This window comes from Dreissena polymorpha, chromosome 5 (assembly GCF_020536995.1).
Source record: "Dreissena polymorpha isolate Duluth1 chromosome 5, UMN_Dpol_1.0, whole genome shotgun sequence".
In the NCBI taxonomy this organism is placed as follows: Eukaryota; Metazoa; Mollusca; class Bivalvia; order Myida; family Dreissenidae; genus Dreissena; species Dreissena polymorpha.
The window spans coordinates 76,197,973-76,223,082 of record NC_068359.1 but is presented as its reverse complement, the minus strand read 5'-3'; the positions used below and the strand labels follow the sequence as shown (position 1 = coordinate 76,223,082).

The following is a 25,110-nucleotide window of genomic DNA, read 5'->3' as shown; positions in this document are numbered from 1 at the left end:
CATCATTTTCGAATTCGTCCAAGATATTATTGGGATGAATCTTCTGACCAAGTTTCATGAAGATCGGACAATAAATGTGGCCTCTTGAGAGTTAACAAGATTTTAATATAGCCATATATAGCCATATCAGGAAAAATTCCCCGCCCCTTGGCAGCCATGTTTTTCAAGCAAACGTTACCATTTTCAAACTCATCCAAGATATCATTGAGAGCAATCTTCTGACCAAATTTCATGAAGATTGGACACTATAAATGTGGCCTCTAGAGTGTTAAGAAGGTTTTACTATAGCCATCTTAGGGAAAATGCCCCGCCCCCTGGCGGCCATGTTTTTCAACCAACCAGCATCATTTTCAGACTCATCCAAGATATTATAAGGATGAATCTTCTGACCAAGTTTCATGAAGATTGGACAATAAATGTGGCCTCTAGAGAGTAAACAAGATTTTTCTATAGCCATATAAGGAAAAATGCCCCGCCCTTTGGCAGCCATGTTTTTCAAGCAAGCGTTACCATTTTCAAACTAATCCAAGATATCACTGAGAGCAATCTTCTGACCAAATTTCATGAAGATTGGACAATATATGTGGCCTCTAGAGTGTTAACAAGGTTTTACTATAGCCATATAAGGAAAAATTCCCCGCCCCCTGGCGGCCATGTTTTTCAACCAACTGGCATCATTTTTTAACTCGTCCAAGATATCATTGGGATGAGTCTTCTGACCAAGTTTCATGAGGATCGGACAATAAATGCGGCCTCTAGAGAGTTAACAAGATTTTGCTATAGCAATATAAAGCCATATAAGGAAAAATGCCCCGTCCCTTGGCAGCCATGTTTTTCAAGCAAATGTTACCATTTTCACACTCATCACAGATATCATTGAAACGAATCTTCTGACCAAATTTCATGAAGATTGGACGATAAATGTGGCCTCTAGAGAGTGAACAAGGCAAATGCTGACGTCGCACAACGGACAACGGACAACGCACAACGGACAAAAGGCGATCACAAAAGCTCACCATGAGCACGTTGTGCTCAGGTGAGCTAATAAAAGGTAGCGCATACCTTGAGCGCGAAAAGGACCCATCTGTGCATGTACAAACATGGCTGATAAGCCCTTCTGGCTCTCAACAGATGATAAACCTGTTCAGCAAATTTATTTCTCAAAGTAACATTTAAACTGAGTCACATCTAAGCAGGGGTTATTCAATATTTTGCTTTCATTATCAGATTATAACTTTAGTCAAATAATGAAACTAAAAATAATCAATTTATATTACTTATGTGCAGTGTATGACGCTAAGTATTAGGTAAGAGCACACATTTTGGGTTCTCTTTGTTAAATAGGGGAACAATATAATCACAAAAGATGCTTATGAAATTTAGTTCCTGAAATATTGTTTTCTTTTAAAATGACTCAACATGTTCAAAAATTTAATATTGTAAAATAGACAGAAAGGTTTCCTTATCTTAGAATATGTACCAAAGTTTAGAAAAGCTGAACAGAAAAACAAATTTGCACAAAGAAATTAGCATATCACATGAGGACATTAACTTTACAGGTTTAGATCACTGGTAAGCTACAAATGAGCCTTGCTCTGTGAAATGGTTCTTATTATAAGTGTGTAAAGTGTTGTCCTTGATTAGCCAATGCCGTCTGCACATGCTAATCAGGGACGACACTTTCTGCATAAATTGAATTTACGCTAATACATGTATAAGAATTACCTTATACAAAACCTTAAAAAACAACAACTGAAAACATTGTCCCTGATTAGCATGTGCAGACTGCACAGGCTAATGTGGACCAGACTTAATGCACACGCATCAAGCCCCATTCTCCAATAGTTCAAATAAAGTATTAAGAAATACAGACTGGGAATGTTAATTTCCAAATAATCATGAAACAAGAGCTGTCACAATAGGATGACTTATGCCCCCTATAAACGCTTGGTAAAAGTTATGAGCTTTTTTCGAAACCTAAACGCAGATTTCGAAACCTAAATGTGGACCCTAAGTTCAAGGTCAAAGTAACAGGGGTCAAAATTTGTGTGCGTTTGGAAAGGCCTTGTCCATATACACATGCATTCCAAATATGAAATTGCTATCTGAAGCGACATAGAAGTTATGAGCATTTTTCGAATCTAAACGCAAAGTGTGACGGACAGACGGACGGACAGTCGGATCACTAAATGCCCTCCTTCCGGGGCCTAAAAAATGTTATCACAGATATTATATGAGCGAAGGCTAAAAGTACGTACATACTAACAAGAGCTTGTCACAGTAGTGCCAAATCCCTGCCGAAATGTGTTTGCTTGTATGACAACATTTGTTTTAGACAGTAGAATAATATTTGTAAAAACAAATAAAGGGAGATAATTCATTATGCTCCAGACAAAAATCTACTTTGAAATTGAATAAAGGGATATAATTCAAAGACTAAGGTACATAGAATTATGGTTCTTAGTCACTGCACTTCTCCTACTTGCCATCTGTTTAAGTTTCAAGTTTCAAGTAAATCCCTTCAGTAGATTTAGAGTTATGCTCTGGACAAAAATTTACTTTAAAATTATATAAAAGGGGATATAATTCAAAAACTAAGGTAGATAGAGTTGTGGTTCTTGGTCACTGCACTTCTCATAGTTGCCATCTGTTAATATTTCAAGTTTCAAGTAAATCCCATCAGTAGATTTAGAGTTATGCTCCGGACAAAAATTTACTTTAAAATTATATAAAAAGGGAGATAATTCAAAAACTAAGGTAGATAGAGTTGTGGTTCTTGGTCACTGCATTTCTCCTAGTTGCCATCTGTTTATATTTCAAGTTTCGAGTAAATCCCTTTAGTATATTTAGAGTTATGCTCCAGACAAATATTTACTTTAAAGTTATATAAAAGGGGAGATAATTCAAAAACTAAGGTAGATAGAGTTATGGTTCTTGGTCACTGCACTTCTCCTTGTTGCCATCTTTTTATATTCTAAATTAAAAGTAAATCCATTGAATAGATTTGGAGTTATGCTCCGGACAAAGTTTCAGCCGGACGGACAGCCAAACAGGACCAATTACTATATCCCCTCCGAAAAAAAATTTGGTGGGGATAAAAATTCAGAGCTCATAAAATCACAAGCTTTTTCTTCTTTTCTTTTTTAACCCTATTAGTTGAAAATGAGTAATGCATTACCAATATAATAAAATGTATGTAGTACATGATCAAGTTTTTTTATTTTCTGCAACAGTTATATCAAATTGCTGAAAATGAAATAAACAAGGAATAATCTTGGGACTTCAACCATAAAATTGAATTAATCACCAACATTAGTCTGGGTCAAAAATATAATTTAAGATAATATTTGTGCCATTGTTGTTATTAAATACATAATTTTAACAACAATCAAATCATTTTTACAAGCTTTTTCCAGATTCTTCAAAATTACCATTTCTTTAATGTCTGAACTGCACAATTAAAAATAATGAGTACACTTTTATCAGGGAAGCCTTTGGCCATATTTACTAAATCCCCCTCTAGGAATTTAATTTACTTTCTAGATAAATAGATTACATGTTGAATCATTGATAATGATCAAGTGGGTATGTACATTGTATTTTTCATGCATGACTATTTCATGGCATATCAAACACAGACCAATTTTGACGTTGTTTAAAAAGCTAGCAAGAAATCGTTTATCATCCAACTTTCATTTGAATCCCATTTTGATCCTTTAATTCTTGGATTTTTAGAAATAAGATTTATTAATTTTTTAGTAATAGCCAAAATAATAATAGAGAAGGAAGAACTCAAAACAACAAAGTACAATTGTCTCCCAGAAATATTGGCATATAAACCTGAGTAAGTTTCACCTCTAAAATGTTCGTATCTTATGAAAGCCGTCAGTTTTAACTCTGAAATGTTCGTATCTTATGAAAGCCGTCAGTTTCAATTCTGAAATGTTTGTATTTTATGAAAGCGGTCAGTTTCAACTCTGAAATGTTCGTATCTTATGAAAGCGGTCAGTTCCAACTCTGACATATTCGTATTTTATGAAAGGCGTCAGTTTCAACTCTGAAATGTTCATATCTCACGAAAGCTGTCAGTTTCAACTCTGAAATGTTCATATCTCGAAAGCTGTCAGTTTCAACTCTGAAATGTTCATATCTCACGAAAGCTGTCAGTTTCAACTCTGAAATGTTCATATCTCACGAAAGCTGTCAGTTTCAGCTCTGAAATGTTCCTTTCTTATGAAAGCCCTAATCAGTCTGAATCTTCATAAATGAGCCTTGGAAAACAGTGCTTAATGCATGATCATAAAGTATTGTTCAAGATTACCCTGTGCTGATGACACATTCTGCAAATGCATAAAGCTCAGTTTTCCCAGAACGCAGCTTATAAATAACAAGAAATATCTTTAAAAAAGATATACGGCGTTGATTGTGGTCGATGTATATGAACGATCAAAAGTTATCTCTATGAGATAAAAAGTAGCGGATGCCTTTTTTCTGCGCAGTTCTTAGCTACATCACAAGCAAATCAATTACGGGGTGTTGCGCCAGATTTCGTGGCTTATTTTGTTTTATGTGATATTATTACTCAGATATCTATATTTACAAAATAGAAAAACACAAGAAACATGAAAATAAACGAGTGCATATAGGTCAGCCCGCAGGGCCCTCACATTACTTTGGGGGAAGGGGTCCGCAGCCCTTTTTTGGGGGAATTTTCGCGGCGTTTCCCTTTTTTGGGGGAATTTTTTACTTACTCTCTCATTATTTCATTTGTACATGTTTGCACTATATTCATTGCATTTTTCATAATTTAGTATGTTTAAAAAGATTAAATTCAAATGTAATTAAGATATAATAATCATGAGACAAATCTTTCTATTAAAAAAAAATTTTTTTTTTTTTTAGGGGGAATTTTTCCCCCCAAAAGGGGAAAAAAGTATAATTTTCAGGTGGGGGACTGCCGCCGAAATTTGGCGGCAGATTTGATAGATTGAGGGCCCTGGCCGGCAATACTCATATCTTATTTAATTGCATAATTATAGTATAGTGAATTATTGTGCTCATGCTTAATAAACTGGTCTAAATGGATAAATATTTCTAATTAATTTTATCAAAATTGGTCCTTATCATGCAAATGTCGAAAACATATTAAAAATCAATGATTGACATACCACAATAATATCGCCGAATATCTTTATTTAGTATCTTTCTGATCAAAACAGACTTCAAGTGCACAAAGTTTACGAGACGGCGTTTATATAAAGATTTCTGCAACTGACCGCAAACTGACCTTGATACCTTGCGGATTGGAATGCAATGCATTAAAGTTAGGTAACAATTCTGCTGCTGAAATGACAGCTTGTTTACGCAAACTGTACATGACAAAGGCAACAGCTGTGCCTAAAATATTGATATATCGACAAAGCGACTAAACGAACTATTTACTCCATCAGACAAAAATAGCATAGATTCCAATTTTTTCCTTCAATGAAAAGATCGCAACCCCTTCTGCGAACTCCGGTGATGAACTGTATATAAACTCTGACTTTCACACACTGGCCGCAAATTGACCCGAAACCTCGCGGGTTGAAATGCAATGCAAGTAAGTACTTAATATGAGAATATAGCCTTTCGTATAAACGCTTTTGCCCTGGTAATTCTCGGAAAATAAAAGGTGAACGCACAAACTGTATTTATGTCGAAAATTGATTGTAAAACTGTTCTATCTATTGAGCCTTTTCATTAGAGATAAAATTGTTTCATGCAGTAAAACAGTGTTACAAAGACGCGGATATGTTTCCAATGTTCTGGTGTTATACTCAAATCAGCCAATGGAATAAATGAAGTGTATTCATTGGTACCTAGCCGCGGGAAATTTTATTTGAATATTATTGGACACTTACAAAGGTCAAGTCAGGGTGAAAAGCTGGCTTAATACAGTTTACCCCGAAGAACTCAGACGACAAAAACAACAAACTCTTACCTATCCCCAGTGTATCCATGGTAGCAACTGCAGTAGCCTCTCTCAAGGGAGTTTACACATCTACCGTGCACGCACTGTAAGCCCGTACAGTAGTCCACCCTATCCTGACACCAGTCCCCCATGTAACCGGCAGAACAATTACACTTGTACGAGTAATAGTCTGGTACACACGAGCTGGAGTGAGCGCATCTGCTCTGTGAACACGCATTTTGTAGACCGCAGCCATCTATTATTTGAGTCTTTTGTTGTAAGAGGAACTTTTCAACACTGGTGTTATTCACAAATTGGGCATCAAAGAAGAATGGGAGGAGAATACCCTGCAGACGAACTTCCTTCAAACATCCCTGGTACGAGTTTGCCCCAAGTTTTAGAGTAGCGCCTGACCCTAAACTATGAACCAATGAGTCCAAAGTTGTCCCTGACGATGGACGACTTGTTGTTATATTAACAATCACATCGCCATTTTCGTTGTTTATAAGCAAGTTCAGGGTATTATTATCCTCTTGAACAAACGATTTATACCAGACTGCGTCACTCACTGATATGTCTGATTTAATATTTTGGTGACTGTTAGAGTCTATAATGTAGTCGACAGCAAACTTTGACCCAATAAGATAGGCTTTGAAACTATTTCCATTTGGTCTGGCTAAGTGGAATATGATTCCGTTTCTAGCAGAGGTACGGAACTTGAAGGAAATAGAGGTGACAATTGTGGATAGGTTCAGGGTGTTGTAGGTAGCCACACTACCTTGTCCTTGGAAGAAAGCTGTGCTGATACCTGAATGAAATAAATCACTATTTATTTATCAAAAGAGGTAACAATTTGATTAAAGATAGATACATATGTATCATTTGGAGAGTTACAAGGGAAAATATCAGTGATGTTAACATGACTGACTGCTGCTGTCTGTTTTTAACGTGGGGTGACAGAAAGTTTGTGAGAAATTCACTTACAAAAGTCACAAAACAGAAGCAAAAATTGAAACAATTTTAAGAAGTATTAAAACCGCCACTGCCAAATACTTTTGGAGCGCAAAATGGCCAGGAAATTAAAACTTCCAGTATTTGAAAGTCAATTAATATCCTTAGTTGATACTGATAAGCTGCATTTTTTCAAAAAGAACAATTTTTTAAGGAACACTTATTAAGAAAAATCCAATTATACGATTAAGCATAAAAATGTGACACATTTTCCAGGTTACCAATCAAATTTGCCAGTAAAGGTCATAAGCGATTTTAACCCATTTATGCCTACCGTCTAGAAACAAGGCCTTGGCAAACAGCGTAGACCCAGATGAGACGCAGCATGATTTGGCGTCTCATCATGGTCTGAGCTGTTTGCTTAAAGGAATTTCTGAAAGAAATATTCTAAATATAGATATAAATATACTAGACATCCCTAATTTTGGAAATAAATTGATCCAATTTAGAAGGATGTGAGAGTCCACTATGCATTAATGGGTTAAAGATGGTAGGAAAAGCTATCAAAATTACTTGATTGAACAATAGTTAAATGATCAGCCTTATACACTGTTAAATACTGTATGTTCACAAAAAGCTATTTATTTATGAGTTTCTGATGTTCTTCAACTCACATTCAAATCCGTCATCCAGGCTGTTACAATACGAGCCCACTGGACACGTTCCAGTCACACAGTAGTCCAGCTCAGAGCAGTTCTTGCCTCGGTAACCATAGCGACACTTACAACTGCAACAACAGCAGACAATCCATGTAATTGTTAGGATAAAACAATCAATCAGTTTCTCTACAGCCTATTGAGCATTGGTCAACACCTTAAAGCTCAGAGAAAATAACTTGCTTATAGTTATTAGACCTCGGTCTAGGAAAACTATTAGTTAATGAAGTTACAATTGTATTTCACTACGCCACAAAAAGACCCTATTTGGAACTCAACTAATCTTCTCGTGAACAAAACTTGTAACTACCGTCTTCATCCTAATAAACGCTCCAGCCCTAATAAACGCGCCCCTATCGTTAAATAAAACGAAGGAGTGATCAAATAATAGCGCCCCTTTTTTTCGGCAGCTAAGGGGTAAAGTAATTGCATTTTATTGACAGAACATTCTTTTTTTCAACAAGGTACAGTACAGCTCACGCAAAACCAATAAATTCCGCGATCTGCGGAGTTTGACGAAATCAGTGTTCGCGGAGTTGACTCGGCATCGACCATCTGGTTGCCGCCTCTGTTCGCCAAGACGAGCCTCGGCATGATGCCGAGGAAATTGTTGGTGATGTGACACTCCGCCAATACTCTTATTAACCATAATTTGCCTAGGATAGAAACTGATTACAAGTCCCGAATCATAAACTTTATTAAATGTAGATTAACTACGTTCGGACATAAACTATTAAAGCCAATCCCCTCCCTGAAAAAAAAAAATTTGTCTGTACATTTGTAGAACAATATGGGATTGTTAGCGTTGTTGTTTTCAAATTTCAACATGTATTTCACACCGTGACAGTTTTTTCTGTCTTTTTAAATGCCGCGTATAAAACAAAACCCTGTTCGCACCTAGCTGTAGGATACTGCACCTCGATGAGTGATAATTGTGTGTTTGAAAAGGCAAGTAACAGTTTGAAGACATAGAGAATTCATAACTGATTGTAATAATCGTGTTTTCCCCGAGTCTCTTGATTCCCCGATACATACGTTTCAACTGTCTCAATCGCATACATGCAACTTCTCCCGTCTTTATCCATTACTCGATAATCTCGCATATGCCCGATTTCCATTTTTAAAAGCAAATTCCGGTTAATATTGATTATAAAAGTGCTAAATTTCTGCATATGCTTCTATTTAAAGATTTGATGAAATAAGCGCCCAATCAGGACAGTTGTATTACAGCATGCGTAAATCACCTGACATGGTTTGCACTCGTCTTGTACAGCTATTTTCGGCTTTAAATTCAAGCCACATATACATAGTGCACATGAATTAAATGAATTTCTTTGTTCTGAAAAAAGCGCGAGAAAATTGGCGTGGGTGTATTTATTTGTGAATAAACATTTCATAGCAGGTAAAACATTGACATCATTAATTTTAATTTCCAATAAAAGTTTCGTTGTGAATTTCAACTAAATTACCAGGGTATGTTGCGAACTACTTGGCATTGACATTTCCTCTTAATAAAATATCATTCAAACACGCTGTATCGTTACCGTTACGCTGTTTCAGGTCCTTAATTATTGAAACAATTATTTTATTTTATACTTACTGCACAGAAGTGTCGTGTACAGTTCATATTCGTCTGCAACGACCAATAAACAACTTAAATCGGGACGGCAGTATTCCTTCTGAACAAGCAGTTCATCACCAGAAGCAATGTGTAAATTTAAATTTAGATGCACATGTACACAAGTCATTTTTTGAAAATCGGGAAGAAGTGAAAGTAATCATTAATCAATGATTTTATTCAAATGGTCAACATTATTTATAATTTTGTCGTCTGTGTATTTTAGCAACTCGATCTTATGCAAAAAGATTTCTTTTTTTGTGTCTATGTTTAAAGCAAGTCTCGTTTTCGAGATTAAACTGTGTAAATTTCTTCGATATGGTTACTGACCTTCATTGTTTTGACAGATGACATCCGATGGTAACTGTATGAAGTATGCAGAAAAGCTGACGAAATGTTAAAACAATCACGTATAAATAAGAACAACAGGGTATTATCTGTATCTGTTTCTTACATTCCTTAATTTGAAATTCTTTTATTCGTTAATTTGAAATTTATTTAACATTTGTTATAGTATACAATCAAAATTTGTACATATTTATCCTCGGCGAATCGCCGCGTGTCAAGACGCGGCATGATTCGGCGGATCGATGCCGAGGCAGAAACAGAATGATAATGAGGTGCAGTTTTCTGGTAAAATTAATTGTGATATGTTTACGATTGCTCAATGAACTTGGTACTTTTCGCAAATAAAATAAACATATTTTACGTGTCAGTTCATATAATACCTAAAGGGGGGTTAAATAAACGCGCCCCCTTTGTGATTCGCATCGCGCCCGGGCGCGTTTATTAGGATAAAGACGGTATTTGGCAATTCATCACATGAATATCCACTAACTTGATAATTTGAGGTATCTTAAGTTTTAATGACTGCACAAAACTCAAGTTCTTAGGCTTAAGCTCAAATGTATGTGTACCTCATGTTAATTAGCGGAACTAAACAACAGTTTCCTTAATATGAACCATTAGTGACACTTAGCTTTTTTCTGGAAAACAGGACTTATGCATATGCTTGAAGTAAGGTCCCAGATTAGCCTGTTCTTGCTGTTGTCTTATCCAGTCTAATAAAAAAGTGTCATATCTGATTATAGCCTGTGCTAATCTGGGAAAACACTTAAGGCTCACGCATTTAGCACAGTTTTTCTACAGCGAGGCAAAGACTGATAAGTACCTGAAGTCGTTGAAGAACACATTATCACAGGTTGCATTGTTCTGACAGGGAGAGGTCATGTTACACACATCGTCGGTTACTTCCCCTTGTTGAAGCCCCACACTTTCCGTCATGTTGATTGCACGCAGGGGACTCAGGGTTGGATCATCCAACGGATAAAACTGTAGAGAATAATTGCCTATCTGCACATCTTGTATAGTGCCTTTAAACGTGGGAAGGGAGAATAAATCTGGAATGTTGGCAGTTTGACGTCTTCTGCGGCCCATTAACTGATTTGGAGGTGGACGTTTTCCACCAAAGAATACATTATTGCCACTAAAATTGCAGGGGTTCACTGTCATCACCATATTCTGATGGGCATTATTAATGTACAAACTGAAACTGTTGGTATTTTTCAGAAGTTGCACCAAATGCTGTTCACCATCTGCATATCTGTTTTCCATAGACTGAATGTAGTCTGACAAGTTGCACATACGTATTTGCGTTGCTAAGTACCCATTGTTGATCTCTAAGGTGACATATGTATCCGAATTGTTGCCCATATAATTGCCGAAGAAAAGAATTAATCCTAAAGTCTCACGAGTGCGCACTAAGAACGAAATATCGAAAACGTTTTTCAGATCATTTTGAATGTCATTAGACAGTGAGAAGGATGCAGAGCTATCCATTGTGTCTCCTTTCCTGTATGTGGCAGCAATATAGCCTGAAAAACAACAACATACCAGACAATTAAGGATACTGAATAATTGATATCATCCACCCTCCGGGAAATGGGGTTTAAATGCATGTACATAGTGTCTTCCCAGACTAGCCTGTGAAGTCTGCACAGGCTAATCAGGGGCGACCTTTTCAGCTTTTATCGTATTTTTCATTCAGTGGAAGTCTCCTCTCAGAGAAAATCTTGTTAACTCCAAAAGTGTTGTCTAAAATTAGCCTTTGTGGACTGCACAGGCTTATCTGGGACAACACTTAATGCACATGCATTAAGCCCCATTTTTCCTGAACAATGCTCAAACAATATTTTGCAATACCTGTTTTCAAAAAAAATATCTAGCAGACCCATTTATACATAACAGACATAATGTTTTCTTCACCAGCTTCAGTAGTTTCTATGCAACTATGCAGTGATTATTGTAAAAAGATATATGAAAATTTATAGCAGGATAAATAAATACTTAAGCTAAAACCAATTCATTTTAGCATCATTGCATAGTTAAGTTTTAACTATTTGTTTAGCTTGATTGCATAGTTTAGTTTAAACCTATTACTTTTAGCTAGATTGTATATTTTAATTTAGACCTGTTTGATTATATCAACAGACTTATGCTTATTGACGAACAAATAAATACTTGCAGAAAACCTCAATGGTTAAATGTATACTTCCAGAAAAACATGAATATGCTTACTATCATTGCAGACAGTTCCAAGATAAGGCCTTCTGCAATTGCATCTAAACCGATTCCAGAGGTCGTTACAGACTCCATGCATGTTACATGTGTTTGCAAAACACTGCTGTCTTCTGGTACACCCCTCAACGACATTGCTCAAGTTTCGATCTGTGGAAGGAAGTCCAACAGCCAGCTTTGTGCCAGTTTCCACAATCATGATATCCTGCATGCAACCCACAAATGGCACAAAGTCTATAGTCTGGCTCGGTGAACCTCCAACAAATGCATATGAGAGAGAGTTCAGCCCCCTGGCGTTTGGCTGGCGAGTACAGGATGGTGTCACACAGAATTTCCCGCCAATTGCAACCAGTTTAATACTGCCGTTTTCAGAGAAAGCAATGTCAACAGATTGCCATTGAGCGTTGTTGAATACATCGTCAATAGAAACGTTATTCATCGTGTTCACATTTGTGGCGTAGGTGAGAACTATTGCGCCCATCTTAAGCTCCAGCTTTGCCCAGTATCCTGAAGTGTCTTGCGATTTTACAGCGATCAGCAGTGCATTCTGCAGTGTGGTACGAAACTGAAGCTTTATCTGAGATGTTTTATTAATCACCATTGTTATGTATGACCCAGTATCAAGGGACATAACGGTCGTAATGTTGCAGTACCTGCCAGTCATCCCCACTGGACAAATACATGTGAAGTCCTGCAAGTTTGCTGTCTCATTCACCAAGCGAGGCACACAGGTTGAATTTGAATAGCAGAGGTTGTTATAACACGACGTCAACTCCACACTGCAATTCTTGCCAGCGTAAACCTTATCCATATACTTAGCAGCACAATTGCAATTGTAATCTCCGATTTTGTCTACACAAGTTGACCCATATTGGCATGGTTTATAACGAGCGCACTCATTTATTTCTGTCTCGCAATTAAACCCCTCGTAACCCCGGAAACAGTTGCATGTGTAATTGTTTAATTCATCTTGACAAGTACCATTTCGACACAGATCAGCTGGCATGCAGTCATTGATGTTTTCTGAACAGTCCAAGCCTGAAAAATTAGGTTGACCATAAGTAACGTCGGTAAGAAATTTGGTGGACCCTAAATTATCTTAGAAAGCAATAAGGTTGACCCTACATTATCTCAGAAAGCAAAAGGATTGCCCTAAGTAATGTCATAAAGCAAGTGAGTTGACCCAAAGTAATGTCAGAAAGCAATCGGGTTGATCCTTAGTAATGTCACAAAGAAATTAGGTTGACACTTAGAAATGTCATAAAGCAATTGGGTTGACCCTTAGTAATGTCATAAAGCAATTGGGTTGACCCTAAGTAATGTCAAAAAGCAATTGGGTTGACCCTAAGTAATATCATAAAGCAATTGGGTTGACCCTTAGTAATGTCATAAAGCAATTGGGTTGACCCTTAGTAATATCATAAAGCAAGTGAGTTGACCCTTAGTAATATCATAAAGCAATTGGGTTGACCCTTAGTAATATCATAAAGCAAGTGAGTTGACCCTTAGTAATATCATAAAGCAGTTGGAATGACCCTTAGTAATATCATAAAGAAATTGGGTTGACCCTTAGTAATATCATAAAGCAATTGGGTTGAACCTTAGTTATGTCAAGAAGCAATTGGGTTGACCCAAAGTAATGTCATAAAGCAATTGGGTTGACCCTTAGTAATGTCATAAAGCAATTGGGTTGATCCTTAGTAATGTCATAAAGCTATTGGGTTGACCATAAGTAATGTCATAAAGCTATTCAGCTGACCCTAAGTAATATCATAAAGCAATTGGGTTGACCCTTAGTAATGTCATAAAGCAATTGGGTTGACCCTTAGTAATATCATAAAGCAAGTGAGTTGACCCTTAGTAATATCATAAAGCAATTGGGTTGACCCTTAGTAATGGCATAAAGCAATTGGGTTGACCCAAAGTCATGTCATAAAGCAATTGGGTTGACCCTTAGTAATGTCATAAAGCAATTGGATTGACCCTAAGTAATGTCAGAAAGCAATTGGGTTGACCATAAGGTATGTCATAAAGCTATTCGGTTGACCCTAAGTAATACCATAAAGCTATTGGGTTGACACTAAGAAATGTCAGAAAGTAAGTGAGTTGACCCTATGTAATATCATAAAGCTATTGGGTTGACCCTTAGTAATGTCATAAAGCAATTGGGTTGACCCTTAGTAATATCATAAAGCAAGTGAGTTGACCCTTAGTAATATCATAAAGCAGTTGGAATGACCCTTAGTAATATCATAAAGCAATTGGGTTGACCCTTAGTAATATCATAAAGCAATTGGGTTGAACCTTAGTTATGTCAAGAAGCAATTGGGTTGACCCAAAGTAATGTCATAAAGCAATTGGGTTGACCCTTAGTAATGTCATAAAGCAATTGGGTTGATCCTTAGTAATGTCATAAAGCTATTGGGTTGACCGTAAGTAATGTCATAAAGCTATTCAGTTGACCCTAAGTAATATCATAAAGCAATTGGGTTGACCCTTAGTAATGTCATAAAGCAATTGGGTTGACCCTTAGTAATATCATAAAGCAAGTGAGTTGACCCTTAGTAATATCATAAAGCAATTGGGTTGACCCTTAGTAATGGCATAAAGCAATTGGGTTGACCCAAAGTCATGTCATAAAGCAATTGGGTTGACCCTTAGTAATGTCATAAAGCAATTGGATTGACCCTAAGTAATGTCAGAAAGCAATTGGGTTGACCATAAGGTATGTCATAAAGCTATTCGGTTGACCCTAAGTAATACCATAAAGCTATTGGGTTGACACTAAGAAATGTCAGAAAGTAAGTGAGTTGACCCTATGTAATATCATAAAGCTATTGGGTTGACCCAACGTAATGTCATAAAGCAATTGGGTTGACCCTATATAAGGTCATAAAGCAAGTGAGTTGACCCTTAATAATGTCATAAAGCAATTGGGTTGACCCTTAGTAATGTCATAAAGCAATTGAGTTGACCATAAGTAATGTCATAAAGCAATTGGGTTGACCCTAAATAATGCCATAAAGCAATCGGGTTGACCCTAAGTAATGTCATAAAGCAATCGGGTTGACCCTAAGTAATGTCATAAAGCAATTAGGTTGACCCTAAGTAATGTCATAAAGCTATACTTTTACATTTTTTCAATTAAAACAGAATACTGCAAACCAGTATTTTGAAATTTAATTTTGCACAGTTGATCACTAGAAAACTATATATAACAATCAGTTTACTATGCAATATGCAAAAATGAGAGGGAATCATCCTTTGCAAGATTTAAACTACCCCACTCATAACCAATTGTAAACAGGTTGAACATACTGCATTTCAAGTACACACATTTTGCCAGAAAAAACTATCAAATTGTATTGTACCAATAGCATTCAGTATTTCACAGCAAAACATGAACTCTTTTCCACTCAGAAACAAAGTGACAATGGCTACATGCAAGCAGCATAAAACCAGAACTACCTGATAGTAACTCGCAGTGTGTTCAGGTCTTATGTTGTTTGCTGCCCATCAGTATATTTGTTTTAAAAACGAAGCCTTTAAAACTTGAATATATTAAGTCTTTAAAATAGTTTGATTTTCTAAGAGACTGCAAACAGGTAAAAATGTGTATCTGAGAGGTACATGGTTAAACAAAACTACCAGTCCTTCACCCCTAGACTCTCTAGATCTGAGAGGTACATGGTTAAACAAAACTACCAGTCCTTCACCGCTAGACTCTCTAGATCTGAGAGGTACATGGTTAAACAAAACTACCAGTCCTTCACCGCTAGACTCTCTAGCAAGGAGAGGGTTAAATATTTAAAAGATTTCAACTACCCAACTCACAACCAATTGTCATGGGTTTAACACATTGCATTCCAAATACACATATTTCACATTGTTAAACAATAGAATTTTATAGGAAAGCATCAAACAAAACTGCGGCTCCCTCACCTCTAGACCCGGGCACACAGTGGCAGACGAAGCCAGCAGCAGACGCATACGAAAAATTGGCGCCAAACCCTGTGAAATTGAGGCCGTACAGGGACTGGTTAGATTTCTGGTAGCATGGCGAGTTAAAATAGCACGGCGTGGCGGCACACTCGTTTAAGTCCACCTCACAGTTCCGGCCTTCGTAACCAGGGTGACACTGGCAGGTGTAGTTCTACAATAGATCCATGAAGAGTAAATTAATTTCCTGATTTTTATGCATTTTTTTTCTTGGCTCGTTAGTATTGATAAATATTAAGAAAGCAAATGGTATAAGCACTTGATGTACTTGTTGACAGTATGTGTCGATAGATACTATCAAATATACAACTTGACATGTTTTAACACTTTCAGATAAGAATCACAAGTAATTTAAGAGCAAAAATAGAATAAGTGCTGCTTTTCTGTTTGTATGGAGATTTTTGTTCAAGGAATTCAAGAAAATTCATTGGATAATCTTGCCAAGTGCTTTTATTTGTGGCTGATATATAGACCCATATTTGGTGCATTCAATCCCTGATAGGCCAGTGGCATTTGGTCAATCTAGTTTGTTCTGGGTAAACAGGGTTTAATGTATAAGCGTCATGATTAGTCCCTGATTAGCCTGTGCAGTTTGCAGTAAATATGAGCCAAAGGATCTACCAATTGAGCTAGCCGACCTGGTTAACTAAGCAAAATTCTCGATACCTTTATTCCATCCACACATGTTGCTCCGTTACGACAGGGATGATCATTCAGGACACAGTCGTCAATGTTGTTCTGACAGAATGTACCATTGAAACCAGAGTCTGTGCAGTTACAGTCAAACCTAGATGAAACAGAGAAAAACACAGTAAATATCTTTCATATCTTTATTATAAAATTGAGCCCTACTGTGGAAAAATGGTGATTAAAGCATGTGCATAAAGTGCTTCCAATAAAAGCCTGTGTGGGCTGAATAGGCTAATCTGCGACAACACTTTACGCACATGCATAAAGCCCCATTTTCGTACAGCATGAGTCATATGTTCATAATCTGAATATTGTCATATTTTTAAAGAATAGCACTGCAAAGTTACTGCAAAGTTTTATGAAACACACAAAATAGTGTTTTCTATAGTTGTAACACATAGTGAAATAAATTCAGTGTTAAAACTGCTAGCTTCATATTGAGTAATATTTACACATGTCCAATATAAGTTCCGTAACATATTGAGCTAACTTCAAGTGAGAAAAATCATTGTTTGCTGCTTTTGTCTTTCAAATAGTTTAAAGTTACATTAACTCTTTCAGTGCTGGAACCGAATTTTGAAGGCCTTTGCTAAAAGTTTGGATCCAAATGAAACGCCACAAAATGTGGCGTCTCATCTGGATCCAAACTGTTTGCTATTCTGATAGTATTCTTTGAAAAAAAAATTGAAGAAAATTCTAATTTTAGAAATTCAGCAGACGACATTTTAGCAGACGACAAATTTCCCAGCATGCAAAGGGTTAAGTGTGTCAAGGCTATACCAATAATCAGGAAAACATTCTATTAAGGGACAAAATGTATGGAAACTTTGGAAAGTAAGTCTTTAGGGATTAATTTCAGGCCAAAATCTTGAACAAAACATAATTGGGCTTTTCAATGGGAAAGGTGGCTCAATGCATGTGCGCCAAGTGTTGTGGTCCACACCGGCTAATCAGGGATTCCAATTTCCCTTTTTATGGAATTTTTAGTTTTAAGAAAGTCTCTTCCTGATGTAAATCCAGTTATAGGGTAAAGTGTCATCCCTGATTAGTCTTTTGGTGAAAGTGTCATCCCTGATTAGCCTGTGAAAACTGCACATGCTAATCTGGGATGACACTTTACACATATGTTATAGGCCCAGTTTTCCCAGTGTGAGGGTAAATTATAAGTGCTGCATTGACATAAACAGGGGCATCAATATTCATGAAAAACATTTTCTAATTTCCTTCCAACCTTGCAACCAAAAAAGGTTGTTTATACAGGCAATGGCAACTCTGATGATGATGAGGATTATTGAAATGATGTTGATGAGTATTACAATTGATTATAATGAACATGATTATGATAATTTTATAATAATAATTAAATGAAGAAGAAAAGAATTAGTACAATAATGAAATACTGCAGATGATAATGATGACAATGATGAAAAAACTGTTGATGATGTTGATAATTTATGATAAAACAAGAGATGTATTTGTCAGAAACACAATGCCCCCTATTGCACCGCTTTGAAGCCATATATTTAACCTTTGACCTTGAAGGATGACCTTGACCTTTCACCACTCAAAATGTGCAGCTCCATGAGATACACATGCATGCCAAGTATCGAGTTGCTATCTTCAATATTGCAAAAGTTATCACAAAACTTTAACCAAGGTTAAAGTTTTGATGACATTCAGACAGACAGACAGAATGACAGACAGACAGACAGACAGGCCAAAAACAATATACCCCTGAGCATTCGATCCGGGGGCATAAAAATATGATGATAATACGTCCAAACTTTTGTTTCTATCATAACATTGTCATATGTATGTATGTGTCTGTGTGTAATTGTATGTATGGATTTTATCCACCTCTGTTATAGCAATACCTGTAATATATCATATATATCAAACAAGTTGAACAAACTGTGAAAGGAATTCTATTATAAAAAGGAACTAACATATTTAAGAGGATAACAAACAATACAATATGTATGGAGGGGAATATAAGCTTCATAACGAAAACTAAACAAGATATGAAACTCATGGGGTCATTGGCAGATTTCTATCTAGGCAACAGATATAGTCTCATTTAATTTGGCATTACAATATTGTAGATTAAGGATTTAAAACATGATGAACATGCAAGTTACCTGCAATTGGTGATACTAAAGCCAACACATCAAAAGACAATCTTATCTTATGGTTGTATGTTCACTTTGAAAATAATGAACAAGAAAAACAGTTAAAACCATGGATCTTTTTTACTAAAATTAGAAAAAAATATATTTTGTAGTTTGCAGATTATGCAAGTGGCCCATAATAACTAATTTCAAATGATTTCAAACTTATTTTATAAGTTTTTAAAACACACATCAGATAAAAAAAAACATTTTTCTCAGAGTATTTACATATACATTTTGCCTTACAACATTTGTTCAACCATGCTGCTCTGATAAGCCCTTTCACCAAACCTGATTACCAAGTGTCCAACCACCACTTAATACTAACATGAACCTTGCCCATGGAAATTGGGGCTTAATGCATGTGTTCAGTGTTGTCCATGCTTAGCCTGTGCAGTCTGCACAGGCTTATAAGGGAAAACACTTTCCACCTTAACTAAAAGAGACTTCCACAGACAGCACAGGCTAATCTGGGACAACACTTAACACAAATGCATTAAGCCCCATTTCCCCAGAGCGCAAAACATTTCTAAAATGGTTCCTGCACTACGGCGCACTACACCCACCTGTTAATATAGTCGATACACTGTCCAGCCCCACAAGGACTTGATGCACACTCGTCGATGTTAATGCTGCAGTTTCTGCCCATTGTACCTGGGATACAGGTGCAGGTGTAGTCGCCCGTGCCGTCCGTGCAGGTACTGTTGTACTGGCAGGGACTCGGCTCACAGTAGTTGATCTCCTCACACCGGTTGCCTGCCAATGGTGGGAACCATCCTTACATTAGTTTTAATTTCCATTACACCATGGCAACCTTTCATTTGATTTCATAACATTTCACAACACTGCATAGGGAAAATAGGGTCTGTAACAGTCTGTAATATGTGAAGTTGGATAATGACATAAACATTGGAATAAACTGTGTTTTTCAACAATTAATTCTACGCTATTTTTCCTTTTAAATTAAATAATTTTGACAAATTATAAGAAAAATGGGCACTTGGATGCATAATTGCATAATTTAAATTGACTTTACTACAAAACTGGATGCTTGATTTAAACAAGAGGGCCTGAAAGGCCTAAAGTCGCTCAACTGAGATAACAAGATATTATTGGGACAAATCTAAAGCTGACCAAGTTTCACGAAGATCGGAAAATAAATGTGGCCTCTAGAGTGTTAACAAGGTTTTACTATAGCCATATAAGGAAAAATGTCCCGCCCCCTGGCAGCCCCGTTTTTCAACCAACCGGCATCATTTTTTATCTCTTCTAAGATATTATTGGGATGAATCTTTTGACCAAGTTTCATGAAGATCGGACAGTAAATGTAGCCTCTAGAGTGTTAACAAGATTTTACTATGGCCATATAAGGAAAAATGCCCCGCCCACCCCTTGGAAGCCATTTTTTTTCAAGCAAACATAACCATTTTCAAACTCATCCAAGATATCATTAAGACAAATCTTCTGACCATATTTCATCAAGATTGGACAATAAATGTGGCCTCTAGAGTGTTAACAAGGTTTTACTATAGCCATATAAGGAAAAATGCCCGCCCCCTGGCGGCCATGTTTTTCAACCAACCGGCATCATTTTCAAACTCGTCTAAGATATTATTGGGATGAATCTTCTGACCAAATTTCATGAAGATTGGACAATAAATGTGGCCTTAAGAGTGTTAACAATATTTTACTATAGCCATATATAGCCATATAAGGAAAAATGCCCCGCCCCTTGGCAGCCATGTTTTTCAAGCAAAGGTTACCATTTTGGATCTCATCCAAGATATCAGTGGGACAAATCTTCTGAGCAAGTTTTATGAAGATCGGAAAATAAATGTGGCCTCAAGAGTGTTAACATGGTTTTCGGCCATGTTTTTCAACCAACTGGCATCATTTTCGAACTCGTCCAAGATATTATTGGGATGAATCTTCTGACCAAGTTTTATGAAGATCAGACAATAACTGTGGCCTCTAGAGTGTTAACAAGATTTTACTATAGCCATATATAGCCATATATGGAAAAATTCCCCTCCCCTTGGCAGCCAAGTTTTTCAAGCAAATGTAACCATTTTCGAACTCATCCAAGATATCATTGAAACCAATCTTCTGACCAAATTTCTTGAAGATTGGACAATAAATGTGGTCTCTAGAGAGTTAACAAGGCAAATGTTGCACAGCACAACGGACGATGGACAAAAAGCTATACAAAAGCTCACCATGAGCACGTTGTGCTCAGGCGAGATAAAAAAAATCTCAATAAATCAGGAAGTGCATGAAAGCAGTTTAAAGGGGCCTTTTCACAGATTTTGGCATGTTTTGAAGTACATGTATGTCATTAAATGCTTTATATTGATTTATGTAAACATTGGATCTAAAAAGCTCCAGTAAAAAATCAAGAATAAAATTAAAAAAAGGAAAAAAAAGTAGCCCGCAGCAGGGCTCGAACCAGTGATCCCCGGAGTCCTGGAGTAAAAACCAATTAGACCGTTGGCCATTCTGCCAAGTATGTACAAGAGAAGTATTTTATACTTTATATAAGCAATCTTCGTAGTTTCACAAAATTAAACGACAGCAACAGAACTCTTCAAATTATTCAATCGTTTCGCGTTGCAACGCTTTATAATTTTCAGGTTTTTAAATTGTCAAAAGATGCATATAATGGCTATATTAGACCATGGTCAATGTTCAGTACATGTATTACTGTTTCCTCACAAATGTCATAACTAAAACGTAAATTTGCGTATCTGAAACAACTTTTTTCAATTTTGTCAATTTACCAAAACATGAAAAGATCCCTTTAAAAATACAGTTAAAATATGAAATAATACAATCATCTTCGATAAAAAAGTAATTCTTAAGTGTTTATTAAATTAAAATATTGACAGAATATTACATAAGAACCTTCAGAACATGAAATGAATAGTAACACTAATCACAAAGGTTTTGATCATGCTTTTTGTTCAACATGATCAGTGATTTACACATAATAATTAGTAAATGCTTGGAAACATTGTCTCAACTTAAAATACAGACCAATGGCATTGCTCAAAACATTGAAATTTTATTGTTATTTGATATATGAGCCTCGATCTAGGAAAACAGGGTTTAAATGCAAAAATGTGCAAAATCCTCATCTAATCAGGGATGACACTTTCAGCTTATATGAAATTTTTCATATAAAGGAGATTTTTCTGATAAAAATCCAGTCTATCAGGAAGTGTCGATTTAGCTTAGGACAGTTCATTCTGTGGTCAGACAGTGTTTAAAATGAAAACCTTACCTTTAAAACCATAAGCACATTCGCAGTAATATTTGTTTTCATCTGCACTGCACCTTCCTCCATTTTTACAGGCGGGAGGATCCTCTAGGAAGTTACAATGGCTGACCTTAATCTCACAGTTCTTTCCTGAAAATAACAGAATACTTTTAAATTGCTAAAACCAATATTTTATCAAAATGTCTTCTTTGCAAATTGTTGTGCTAAAATTTCCAATAATTCAAAGGCACGAGTTACCAGGACATTTAAGCTGATTGTAATTGTGATTTTTTTTCATTTATAGATGCTCTCTACGATATTCATGTACATCTGTTTTCTCACAAAATAAAAAAATTATTATTATTTAAGATTTTCTATCAAATAACAGCATTTATGCATGCACACACAAACTTGATTCATACGGAAACCAAATTTTTACCAAATTTGAGATATGCCTGTTTAAAAGCTATTACACATCAAGGAATGCAAATGGCAAAAATTAGTAAATTTTACTAAATCAAGGGCAATAACTCCACAATCACAGAAGGGATGTGAATTATTATCGAACTTTGTAAAGGTAAAACATTAATGAGCACTTGAGCCTTGCTCTGGGATAATGGGGCCTAATGCATGTGCATAAAGTATCTCCTAGGGACGACATATCTAATGCATGTGCATAAAGTATCTCCAAGGGACGACATATCTAATGCATGTGCATAAAGTATCACCAAGGGACGACATATCTAATGCATGTGCATAAAGTATCTCCAAGGGACGACATATCTAATGCATGTGCATAAAGTATCACCAAGGGACGACATATCTAATGCATGTGCATAAAGTATCTCCAAGGGACGACATATCTAATGCATGTGCATAAAGTATCTCCAAGGGACGACATATCTAAAGCATGTGCATAAAGTATCTCCAAGGGACGACATATCTAATGCATGTGCATAAAGTATCTCCTAGGGACGACATATCTAATGCATGTGCATAAAGTATCTCCAAGGGACGACATATCTAATGCATGTGCATAAAGTATCTCCAAGGGACGACATATCTAATGCATGTGCATAAAGTATCTCCTAGGGACGACATATCTAATGCATGTGCATAAAGTATCTCCAAGGGACGACATATCTAATGCATGTGCATAAAGTATCTCCTAGGGACGACATATCTAATGCATGTGCATAAAGTATCTCCTAGGGACGACATATCTAATGCATGTGCATAAAGTATCTCCAAAGGACGACATATCTAATGCATGTGCATAAAGTATCTCCAAGGGACGACATATCTAATGCATGTGCATAAAGTATCTCCAAGGGACGACATATCTAATGCATGTGCATAAAGTATCTCCAAGGGACGACATATCTAATGCATGTGCATAAAGTATCTCCAAGGGACGACATATCTAATGCATGTGCATAAAGTATCTCCTAGGGACGACATATCTAATGCATGTGCATAAAGTATCTCCAAGGGACGACATATCTAATGCATGTGCATAAAGTATCTCCAAAGGACGACATATCTAATGCATATGCATAAAGTATCTCCTAGGGACGACATATCTAATGCATGTGCATAAAGTATCTCCAAGGGACGACATATCTAATGCATGTGCATAAAGTATCTCCAAGGGACGACATATCTAATGCATGTGCATAAAGTATCACCAAGGGACGACATATCTAATGCATGTGCATAAAGTATCACCAAGGGACGACATATCTAATGCATGTGCATAAAGTATCTCCAAGGGAAGACATATCTAATGCATGTGCATAAAGTATCTCCAAGGGACGACATATCTAATGCATGTGCATAAAGTAACTCCAAGGGACGACATATCTAATGCATGTGCATAAAGTATCTCCTAGGGACGACATATCTAATGCATGTGCATAAAGTATCTCCAAGGGACGACATATCTAATGCATGTGCATAAAGTATCTCCAAAGGACGACATATCTAATGCATGTGCATAAAGTATCTCCTAGGGACGACATATCTAATGCATGTGCATAAAGTATCTCCTAGGGACGACATATCTAATGCATGTGCATAAAGTATCTCCTAGGGACGACATATCTAATGCATGTGCATAAAGTATCACCAAGGGACGACATATCTAATGCATGTGCATAAAGTATCTCCTAGGGACGACATATCTAATGCATGTGCATAAAGTATCTCCAAGGGACGACATATCTAATGCATGTGCATAAAGTATCTCCTAGGGACGACATATCTAATGCATGTGCATAAAGTATCTCCAAGGGACGACATATCTAATGCATGTGCATAAAGTATCTCCAAAGGACGACATATCTAATGCATGTGCATAAAGTATCTCCAAGGGACGACATATCTAATGCATATGCATAAAGTATCTCCAAGGGACAACATATCTAATGCATGTGCATAAAGTATCTCCAAGGGACGACATATCTAATGCATGTGCATAAAGTATCTCCAAGGGACGACATATCTAATGCATGTGCATAAAGTATCTCCAAGGGACGACATATCTAATGCATGTGCATAAAGTATCTCCTAGGGACGACATATCTAATGCATGTACATAAAGTATCTCCTAGGGACGACATATCTAATGCATGTGCATAAAGTATCTCCAAGGGACGACATATCTAATGCATGTGCATAAAGTATCTCCTAGGGACGACATATCTAATGCAAGTGCATAAAGTATCTCCTAGGGACGACATATCTAATGCATGTGCATAAAGTATCTCCTAGGGACGACATATCTAATGCATGTGCATAAAGTATCACCAAGGGACGACATATCTAATGCATGTGCATAAAGTATCTCCTAGGGACGACATATCTAATGCATGTGCATAAAGTATCTCCAAGGGACGACATATCTAATGCATGTGCATAAAGTATCTCCTAGGGACGACATATCTAATGCATGTGCATAAAGTATCTCCAAGGGACGACATATCTAATGCATGTGCATAAAGTATCTCCAAGGGACGACATATCTAATGCATGTGCATAAAGTATCTCCTAGGGACGACATATCTAATGCATGTGCATAAAGTATCTCCAAGGGACGACATATCTAATGCATGTGCATAAAGTATCTCCAAGGGACGACATATCTAATGCATATGCATAAAGTATCTCCTAGGGACGACATATCT

The 25,110-nt window shown here is 36.6% G+C and overlaps 1 protein-coding gene across 2 annotated transcripts in view; it reads right to left on the bottom strand.

Annotated features, from left to right (window-relative positions):
* Window positions 1–25,110, bottom strand: part of LOC127880860 (protein crumbs-like) — a 101,544-nt gene that overhangs the window by 30,749 nt on the left and 45,685 nt on the right. For both annotated transcript variants that reach the window (XM_052428314.1, XM_052428315.1), the window contains exons 10-17: window positions 21,950–22,075; window positions 19,236–19,425; window positions 16,478–16,598; window positions 15,755–15,965; window positions 11,813–12,850; window positions 10,407–11,109; window positions 7,576–7,688; window positions 5,981–6,758 (exon numbers count right to left, since the gene is read on the bottom strand). In XM_052428314.1, the coding sequence (XP_052284274.1) occupies window positions 5,981–6,758; window positions 7,576–7,688; window positions 10,407–11,109; window positions 11,813–12,850; window positions 15,755–15,965; window positions 16,478–16,598; window positions 19,236–19,425; window positions 21,950–22,075 (3,280 nt within the window). The remainder of the gene's footprint in view (window positions 1–5,980; window positions 6,759–7,575; window positions 7,689–10,406; window positions 11,110–11,812; window positions 12,851–15,754; window positions 15,966–16,477; window positions 16,599–19,235; window positions 19,426–21,949; window positions 22,076–25,110) is intronic.